Genomic DNA, 11,106 nt, shown 5'->3' on the forward strand with positions numbered 1-11,106 from the left:
TTTAACATGAAGGTCAAAAGCGTAACTAATGAGTAAGCAGCCTGCTGGTTATAAGCCTAGTCTAAAGATAGGGGGCGTCCCTTTCAACCATAGGTTTATGACAGTTGTATAACATCCCTGTGAAATACCTGATAGGGTGATGTCCCTTTCAACCCTAGGTTTATGACAGTTGTATAACATCCCTGTGAAATACCTGATAGGGTGATGTCCCTTTCAACCCTAGGTTTTAGAAGCAGAAGCTTCCATGAAAGTAGCATTTAGGTAAGACGTTGGACTTATTTATCATGTAGCAAGCAAACGCTACAATCTACAGTGTTCACTGTTACGTAATGATGAAGCACATAACGTGGGGTCTCACAAACCATAAATTAATAAAACCAGACACCGACAAACCAAACAATGGCGTGGAGATGAATAATAGTTCAGACATTCGTTTTGCCCATCATCATCACAACTAGGACCGCAGTCTAATTTGCAACAGTTGCAGACGACTGGTACTGCTGATTAATTATTGGCAGTCTATGATGTCTGAAAATCTCATCGGATCTGCCAATCACTTCCCCTAATTACCCCCTTTGTTGTTGAGAAGGAGAATGAAAGAGAATGGGGTCCGATGAGGAGGATTCGAGGAGCAGGGCTTTTCAGAACCAGGTAGCAGCATTGTCCAATATGGACGCCCTTCAGCAACAGCAGCAGCATTCTCATGGCGATTCGCTGGCGGAAGCGATGCAGGCTGCAATGAGATCGGGGACGGGAAAGAGATCGTCGTTGGTAGAGGAATCGAGAAGCAATGCACTCACGGCTCTGTCAATAAAGAGAAATGAAGGTCAACTGGTGCAGGCGGAGCCCAAGGAGGAAGAAGGGGAAGTTCTGAAGAAAGCGGCACCGAAGAGAGCTTCGAACAAGGACAGGCACACCAAGGTTAACGGCCGCGGGAGACGAATTCGGATGCCGGCGACGTGCGCGGCGAGGATCTTTCAGCTGACGAAAGAACTGGGCCACAAATCGGACGGAGAGACGATACAGTGGCTGTTACAGCAGTCGGAGCCATCGATCATCGCAGCAACCGGCACGGGAACGATTCCCAAGATGGCCACCATCATGGTTGGTTCCTCCCGCGCCCGAGCTTCGACATCCTGCGCCGCCTCTCTTTCTATTTCTGGCAATAACACTACAGATTTGGCACTTGGAGGGCAGCCATTTCATCAAGAGGGTTTTCTAGGAGAGTTGCAGAGAAAGGCCGAACACGGGGTAGGTACTGCTTTAAAGCCCTTTCATTACGGCGATTCGAACCTGGTACCTGCCGGGGCCGCCATGTGGACGCCCAAACCCAGCACTGTATGGATGCTTCCCGTTAACACGGATCTGACACAGGCTAAACAGCAGATATGGACGACGGCAGCGGATGCCATGTACAGATCAATGTGCACGACTACATCGATTCGCCTCGCCAGCGGCGGAGGCGCGGGCGCGGGCGGGGCCGGTGGTGGGGGCTCGGTTTTTTCCGGTATGTCGTCTTCCCCCGTGCTGACAATCCCGTCCCTGATGCCGAGCAGAATCAATCTAGCAGGGATGGAATTGCAGAGCTCGTTTCTGGGTCCTTCGCCGCATGATCAGCACCCTGGTCTGGGTTTGGGCCTTGGAGGTGAGAGCCATATGGGAATTTATGCATCGCCTCTCAATTCCTACAATCCCGGACGATCCCAGCTGAATCATTACTTTGAACACACTCAAAATCCAAATCCAAATCCGAATTCAATTCACCAAGAAGACAACAACGACGATGAACAAACAGGCCAATAGCACGACAGCCATTAATGTCTACAAGGAGTGGATCCTATCCTGTCCCAGATTCTGAGCATTCGCTCTGCAGCCCATGCTTGTCTTGTACATATAAAAGATTTAGTGTGCAAAGTCAGAATTGTTATGTGTTAAATCGTGGGCGAGCGAAACCGTGCGTGAGTACAGTTGTGTCTCCATGTGGTGTGTGCCCGCAGCAGCAGTAACAGGTCATCAACGTTGCCCATTTGGAGACATGGGAGAACTATTGTACCATCCTCTGCTGATTAGGCTTCAGTTATAGCAAACCAGGTACTTAATTCCCTCGCATTTATTTATTTTCGCATTAGGGTTACTTTTATTTTATTCTGTTTTCAACTGAAACCCTCCGCAACTTCTGGGACTTTAATTCCTAAATTGCGCTGTAGTCAAAGCATGTTCCAAACGAACTGTAATTTACGTAGAGTACTCAACTAAGTTATTGATACCAATGAACGTGAAATATTTTCATGGCTTACTAAACTTCAAAAACCAAGCACCAGATGATGTTGCGTAAACACATTGTACCTATGCTCAAGCGCTCAAGAGAGATCTTGATAGTGTAGAGTTATATGAGTTGCATTTGTAGGGGTGAAAATGAATTAGGTTGGGTACCGGAGAGAATAATCATGAACTGTTCAATGGTATAAGAATTAACAATAATGATTTTTTAAAACAGAACAATTAGGCATTTCACTTTTCAGAAAGATCATGATTGGCTATCAAATTAAATTAACTAAATCTAAGAATATATTTATAAATTTAAAATTAAATTGTTATTAAATTTATAATTAGATTAGATAAATTTGAAAACAAAATCATAAATTTAGTAATTTAAATATGTAAATATTTTATTATTGAAAATTTTAATAATAAATTTATGATCAAATTAGATTAAATAAAGGTGTAGTTTAATTTATAAATGAAATGATTTTTTTCACTATTATTTTTTTGGTTAATTTTAATCAATATCTTACAGATTTTTAAAAACTCTAGTTTAAAATGTTTAATTTGTATAATTCCACTGTCCAAAAAAAAATTTCAGGATGGCAAATACATTTATGAATTCAAAACTGCATTTTAAATAACAAACAAACTTAAAATTATGTGAAAAAAAAATATTTCTTCAACTAAACCTTAAATAAATATAAAAAAAATATCAATTTACAAAATGTATATAAATATTATCTGAAATTCTATTTATAAATTCTAAAATAAATATATATATATGAATGATTGAAAACTCTATTCATAGATATAAAAGAGATTAAAAGAATATAAAAACACCGTTCAACATAAAATTAAAATTTTAATGAAATACTGTAAAAACTGAAAATAAAAAAATATATAAAACTAATTCAAAACCTTATAATAAAAAGATTAAAAACCACTCAAAGTTATATACGACACATTTAACCGTCATCCGATTAATTCAAACTTTTAAGCAAAAAGCCATAAGTTAAAAATATATAAAAACTAATTTAAAAACATTATGGTGATTTGTATGAATTTTTTTTTGGTTTCTTCCCCTTCTTCATACTTCAACGTCGGCTGTTACCTTCGAACTTCCCAGTTAGAGCTGACTGAGACGACATATTATTTTTACCTCTAGAAGGGCGTTGGCCGAAACTATTTTATTTGATAAAATACTCTTTATTGGAAAATTACTACTCTATCCACATAAAATAAAAATCTTACTGCATGTTTAGAATTATATTAAGATTAATCTGGTGAGAATGGGGAATGCTTGCAGGTGCAGCTGCGAAATTCTTCAGCGTTTCGTGACAAGTTGAGGTTAATATGGAGATATTTGTTGTCAGTTGACTGAGTCGACCTACAGAGAAAGTAGATGGAATTTACGTGTTTGTGTGTGGTGCCTATATCCCCTCTAGAATCAGTAGATTTACAGTTTGTGTGTTTAGCAGCCCACTCATACATTAATTTCTGTGATATGGAGGTAGACTGGAGATGATTGATTTGTAATGTGCATACAGACACTAATTACAAAAATTAAGTCTATTTGTACTGGGGTTGGGTTAGATGTAATTATGGAACCCTAATCTAACTTTCTTGGTGAAACAGAAGGTGAGACTGAATTCTATACTTTATTTTCCTTTCCCCTGCAGAGTGATCAGAACATGAGGATGATAGTTTAATTGCTATTCACCTCATCTTTGCACAGTGCATGTGATCGCTGATCATATATATATATATATATATATGGAATAAGTTACTGCACTATCAGCGAATATTGAGTATGAAATAAGAAAACTCCAAAGTTCATCTGACAAGGTATAATATACGAGTGTAGTGCATCGCGTGCTCCAAGGACAAACTGAAGCACGGTAGCAGTTGTCTCCTCCTCCTGCTCCTGCTCACCATTTTTAACCTGGCGGGACGCAAAATTTTACAGTTTCTGAATGTTTTCTTATCATTTTATCTCGCTGGAAAATTGGATCTTATATTGCCAAATTGTATTATTTTGGATCTTATATTGCCAAATTGTATTTGCAGTTTGAGACAACGTGATTAATTAAGTAACGATCCGCGGTTCATAATTAGATAAGCTGGTGCTGTCTTACTTTTTATTCATTTCCCAACCGCACACTCCTTTTCAGTCCTGTGTTTGTGGCAGTGCTTTTCAGATCTGATTTTCAGTCCGTCAGTAAAGACTAACCCTTTTGATTTTCAGTGGCACAGTTTGCAATTATGTTTTTCATTTTGATCTGTATGATATCATTAAAGCTTGGGTTAGTAACATTTCTCTAGGGTTTTTTTAACTCCTTTCTAACTAGGAATCTTTGAGTCATCTTTATAGTTTGTGACACTATCAAACAAGCTAAGCCCTCTTCTTTATACGTTTATTATTTTTCTCTTAAGGATCATGCAAGTTACATTGAGATTCAGCTTGAACTTAACTAAATGTCAAATATCTAACTAAGTAAAGAAGGTGTATTATACATAGCTTATCAAAGTGGAGTATATAATTCGTATGTAAATAATTTGTTTTTAAAATGTATAATGGATTTATTTAATAATATATTTTAGTTAACGGTATGAATATATTCTGGATTTTTTTCCATATAATCAATTTATATGATTTAGTAGATTTTTATTTTTATTTGTATTTTTATTTTTCACTTTTTATTTTATGTTCATAAAAGAGGGCAAAGTGGTCCAAGGATAATATGGGTTGTATTCTTGAGAAACGTGTATATTAGATTGAATTATGTTTAAGTCATAATTTTATATATTAGATTGAATTATTTTTGTAAATTTATTTTTAATAGGTAGAGAACTTAGGAGAATTAAGATGTAAGTCTGTATAGAATTTTTTTATGATAAAGACTCAACTATTAGTGCAAGTGGCATAGATACACGAAGTTCTTTTATATTTAAATAAAGTCTTTCAATAAAAATTACATGAGAGAATTTTTGGCCGATGCGTTTCTAACCACAACTGTGGTTGTTTAATCATGGGTTCGACTTTTCTGGATTCCCTTAAGACTAGACCATTATCAAAACTCGCTTTCTTAAATTCTTTTAGGACTAGGCCATAATCAAAATTAATGGAAAATAAAATAAAAATCTATTCCTAATGAGCATGGGTGGAAAAAGTTGTATTATTATTCAACCATCAAGGCTTTTTGTAAACATAATGTAGATTTTCTCCCATGGTAGTGCTCTTTGTATTTACTCTAAAGTTTACTATTTTTTTAATAGGTTTTTATTAGGTTTTTATTGTAATATAAATTTATTACTTTTATTTATCTTTCATAAAGAGAAGAAATTTATAACTAATGGAAAATAAAATAAAAATCTATTCCTAATAACCATGGGTGGAAAAAGTTGTATTATTATTCAACCATCGAAGGCTTTTTGTAAACATAAGGTAGATTTTCTCCCCTGGTGGTGCTCTTTTCATTACTCTAAAGTTTACTCCTTTTTTTCTTTAATAGGTTTTTATTGTAATATAAATTTATTACTTTTATTTATCTTTCATAAAGAGAAAAAATTTATAAGCATTTCCATTTGTTGTTTTAATTATTTAAATATTATCATTTATGTTCTAAAGTAAAGAAGAGAAAATTAACAATTATGTTCAAGTAAATATTTAAAAATTTCTAAAATTATTATTCGTCACCCATACTCATCTAAGAGGAAAAGGAATATTTATTTTTAATTAAATATGTATAATTTTCTAGAATCAAGTGTCTCTTAAATAAGTATAATGGATTACAATATATTCTTTTGTTCCAAACCAATGCAACATATTGGTAAAAGATTATATGTCATTATTTTTTATCCCTTCTACTTAGACACGAAGTATCTCTAATATATAAATTATTACGAAAACTAGGATAATATATATTTCATAATAATAATTTCTTAAGAACATGGTTCCTAAAAATAATCTAATAAAATACTTACTAGTTTCATGGTAAGTAAATAATGTAGAACTAATCTAATTAGTCATTTGATTGAATGGAATTTGATCATTAGAATGGAAAATACTACGTTAAGGTCCTTAGAAGGCTAGATGTTCCTCAAGCTTTATGTGCTTCAAAAATGATATTTTGTTTGAAATTCTAGTAGCTTGAAACCCCATGGGAATTCCCAAGTATGTGAAGTTGTGATCCTCATTGAGAGCGATGAAATATTAAGTCATGAGTACAATAAAAAATATTTTTTCCCTTTATTTATATCAAGCCCATGATAATGATATTTGACTGAAAGAAAAAAAAAAAAAAAATACAATTGGTAGTTGAATCTTACATTAGAGGAACCCTATACATAGTGTAGGAAATCTTCATTTTTTTTAGCCATGTAAGGAGATTAAAATAACCTTGAACTACCAAATATATATAGGAGCATTATGGGAAACCCTTATCTAACTCTCTTTGAAGTAGCATAGAGCCAAGTCAACAATCTATCAAAAAATTATCTAACACTTTGAATTGTTTGTTGTATAAAAAATGTTGTTATAGTAGAAAGTAGAATACGTCAATGAGTTCTTTTTAAAAAAAGATGTAAACTTGGAAGCTCATGTACAAACCTATAATAATACCTTTTCATGTCAATTTTTAGGAACACAGATGCTAACTTTTCATATTTCATGATACAAAGATACTCTCCAACAATTGTGATGTTTTTTATTATCATCTTACTTAGGATGAATCCTATTTGGAAAAAATGGCCCCAAGGAGATATGAATACTTAGAAATTTAAACATGTGTATGCAATTTCTATTAGAGTTAACATTACAAAGTCAAAAAATCATTATTAGTTCTATATTTTTATTTAATAATTATAATTTTGGTACCAAGGTCACAAAAGAAGGACTTATTGAAGGTTAGTCTACCTATTTTGTTCAATTTTAGATATAATGTGATGAAAAAGAGAACTTATCTTCTTTTCCCACATCTTAAAGAACTTAGTATTGAGTTAATGTATTCCAAAAGACATGTTGTATCGAAATTATTGCATAAGTTTCTTAATCTCTTCCATTAGGGAATTTGCTTTGAAGAACTTGTTTACTTTTACTAATATATATGAGGGAAGTGGCATATGTTTTCAAAAAGGATGTGACCCACAATTTCTCTTCTCCATAGATAAGTTTATTCCCTCCTTGTTTCTTTGTTGTAATTTGTTATATCTACTCTAGATAGATGTTTATCTATTATGTCATCCCATAAAAATATTTTTAAACTATAGTGTATGGTGTATGCACTAGATATAAAAGATAGACATGCAATAGATGTTAGTGTGTGGTTTGTTTATACTACATTACTAATTAGCCATACATGACCTTCTTTCTTACAACAATATTTTCTTATTCTCCATATTTATGATGCATCACATTTCTAAAAGATAAATAAAGTCTCAAGAACTCCATAAGGAAACAAAGAATTGCAAAATTCTTAAAATGTTAATTATAAAATTTATCATGTTCGAGATTTTAAAAATGTGGAGGATGAAAAACAATGTCTCTTCTAATATCTTGCATACACCTATGTTATATCTCAATTTTGAAGTATTTGTAACAATGTTAAACTTTCTAACCTTTCAACTTATTTGGACTTTGGAGACTTACAAAAGTTTCTTTCAAATTTTTAATCATAAAAATAAACTTATAAATCCATGCAAGTAATTCCTTACCATTTTGTGTTACGATATGTATGATAGACCAAAATTAGTTATAGTGGACTTTAATAAACATGATCATCATCAAAATCTTTCATTATATTCATTTTCTATAGTCTAAATGGATGATTTTGGTTTTGCATTTGATGTCTAGTACCATGGTAAAAAAAGATGTGAGAACCTTGAAGTTGAAAGACTTGAGAATTTTTATGTAAATGACAAAAAGCTTCGTCTTTAAAAGACTTTTCTAAATTTATTTTACCTTGACGATGTTTCCAAATTGCATAGATGATTGAACACATAGATGGATTATCTTATCTTTTTTATTAGAATGCATGTACTTAAGTTATTTGTTATACCTTGGTCTTGTTTGATCACACTTGGTGCAATAGTACTTGTGCATTGATGATAATCACATTTTCTTGTCTTTTCCATGGTTGTATTTTGAAATGCTTGTTGTTTTCATGATATTTTCTATATATGATACTTTATTGGTTTATTAATGCGTTCAAATGATGATTGGTTTATTGAGCCTAGAGACTCATTCTACAATCCAGTATGACGGCCATGTGTAATTATGTCACATCCTCAAAAAATAATAAAAATAATTTTCACTAATGTCGACCAAAATAAAAAATAAAAATAAAATAACCAACTAAAAATAGATTAAAGCAATAATTAACTAAGTTGTTGATATTTCACTTTCACTCTTCAAGTAATAAATAAAATATTTCAATATATATATATATATATATATATATATATATATATATATATATATATATATATATATATATATCTTATTGAGCTGAGAGACTTATTCTACAACCCAATTCGTCTCTCTGTGCCCCTTTAAAATACAAATAAAAATAAAAATTATGTTCTGAATAGAAAAATAATGTCGCCTACAACTAAAAGAATGAATATGTTGTAAAGTAATTAGAAGTAAAAAAAATGTGTGAATATGTTTTAATCTTATACTTTTCAAAATATCTCAACAAGAGATCTAAATAAACTATTTGAAGATCTATGTTAACTAATTTATGTGGATATCAACTTCATGTATATCTATATATAGAAAAAAAAAATATGATTAATTTTTTTATTAGGTCCTATATATACTCTATTTAACATTCCAAATACACTTTAAACAATGAAAAATAACACATTGTATTTTCCATTTTAAAAACATTTACACGTGAAGAAATTTGATCTCTCTTGACTCATAATAAATTGATACTTAAAATAGATCTATGCTAGTATTATTTTAAATTTGACATGAAATCATGTCGTCGTGCTTCACTTTCCTAAATGGCATTAACTATCTCACAAGAAAACACAAGATTGTAAAAAATCCCGTATCCGAGGTTGAAGAGCAAAGTCGAAAAAAAAATACCCCCCCAAGGCAGTGAGGGTGATGGGGCCAAGGGGCCGAGGGGCTTAATAGGATGCACTGGCATATTAAAATATAAAGATTAAAAAAGATAACCCTATGGGTAGTGGAGTTGAGAGGCCAAAGGTAGGTAGGTGTTGAAAGGCAGGGTTGGAAGGTTTGTGGATGGTTGGATACCCTTAAGGGGTATTCAACCTTCCAACCATCCACCAACCTTCCAACCCTGCCTTCCAACACCTACCTACCTTCGGCCCCTCAACCCTGCTGCCCATAAGGTTATCTTTTTTCATCTTTATATTTTAATATGCTAGTGCATCCTATTAAACCCCTCGGTCCCATCACCCCCACCCCCTTAGGGGGTATTTTTTTTTTCAAGTTTGCTCTTTGACCTCGGGAAGGAAATGAATTTTCAATTAAGTAGTGGGAAAAAAGGCTTAATGGCATGTAGGCACGAGAATATGTGTGAACAACTATTTAAAGTATATAACATTGATGTCAAGATGCATATACTAGAGGAACATTATATTCATGCAACATATGCATTTGTGTCACAAGACTCATGGCATCGACGTTGGAAATGTAACATCAATCATGGTACAAATGGTATGTCAACTAATGAGAAATCAAGAGGAAGGATGAAGAGACTTAATTAATTTTGATTTTCATGCTAGTCTAAGTATAACATCTAAATTCTTAGTTACAAGAGATATTCTAGATGAGGTTCAAGCCATGTTGATGCTTTCACCAAGCACCTAAAAGGCCCGTTTTCAAATTAAAATATGATTCACACATTAAGATCTTTTAAATGGCCCCTTTTCAAATTAAAATATGATTCACGCATTAAGATCTCAATGATGACAAACATTTGAATTAAATTATGTATGATAGGATGATTGGTAAGTGAAGAAGACTTAATTATAATGAAATAGTTTTCCTCTTAAAAATGGAACTTTAGCCTTTGAGCTTCTTTGCACATATTTTTCAAAAGGGTTACTTGGATGTTTTTGGGCATTTCAACTCAACACAATTAATGAAACCAGACTCCAAGGTTTAGAATTATGAAAATATTAATTAAATATTTTCTTGTAACGGAAGAATTTTATGCTTCTACTTTTATTAAAGTAGATGAGAGAAAGTAAAACGTTGCATCCAAAAACTCATTTTCCCATGCACGCAATAATATGTGGTTCATTATTCCAATATCATAAGAATAACTTGCAAGTTTATAATGTCTAGAAACCAAGGGGTCTTTACAACACTAAATTTAATTAAATTGTAATGACTTGTTGGGGCTGCTCTAAGTTGTTTTTTTGGTCATCTTGTACTTACTTTTCAAGCTTAGTGATGGTTTTAAGACAACAATAATGGGGTTTATATCATATTAAAAGAACAAATGTTGTGAAGCCACTAGAGCACAAACCACACACAATATTTGTTGAAGAGTTGCATACACTATGAAATCAATGAAAAACCATGAATATGAGTGGTCCAATTTGACCAAAGTTGGCCTTAGTGGACAAAAATCATCATTATTATAAAAATATCTACATTATATTTCCTCTCTATACTAGACCTGCATGATTGTGGTTTCCGATTTAAAGTCTAATACCATGGTGAGAAACCCCTTTATATTCATCCTCCTATTGAGGCCTCAACTAACTTGAAGTTGAGAGACTTGGGGAATCACTTTTTTCTTAAATGTTTCATGCTAAGCTTCATATTCAAGTGTGATTTATCAGTTTATCTTACCT

At 32.8% G+C, this 11,106-nt stretch overlaps 1 protein-coding gene across 2 annotated transcripts; it reads left to right on the top strand.

Moving 5' to 3' along the window:
- The first annotated feature begins 352 nt into the window (after positions 1 to 352).
- On the top strand, positions 353 to 4,377 carry LOC149142246 (uncharacterized). 2 transcript variants are annotated; one of them, XM_089449412.1, is made up of 2 exons: positions 353 to 2,091; positions 3,945 to 4,377. In XM_089449412.1, exon 1 carries the CDS (start codon positions 604 to 606, stop codon positions 1,801 to 1,803), a length of 1,200 nt encoding a protein of 399 aa, XP_089305538.1. In that variant the 5' UTR covers positions 353 to 603; the 3' UTR covers positions 1,804 to 2,091; positions 3,945 to 4,377. The 2 variants fall into 2 exon arrangements, with proteins under 2 accessions (XP_089305538.1, XP_089305537.1); XM_089449411.1 differs by having other exon boundaries at positions 3,572 to 4,376.
- Positions 4,378 to 11,106: the final 6,729 nt, after the last annotated feature.

The sequence above is a fragment of the Pinus tabuliformis genome, chromosome X (genome assembly GCF_031772625.1).
Source record: "Pinus tabuliformis cultivar Carrire ecotype Pingquan chromosome X, CPIR1, whole genome shotgun sequence".
NCBI classification, from domain to species: Eukaryota; Viridiplantae; Streptophyta; class Pinopsida; order Pinales; family Pinaceae; genus Pinus; species Pinus tabuliformis.

What these genes read in the sequence shown, in the direction of transcription:
- LOC149142246 (XM_089449412.1), top strand. Translation starts at nt 604, where the DNA reads ATGGGGTCCGATGAGGAGGATTCGAGGAGCAGGGCTTTTCAGAACCAG.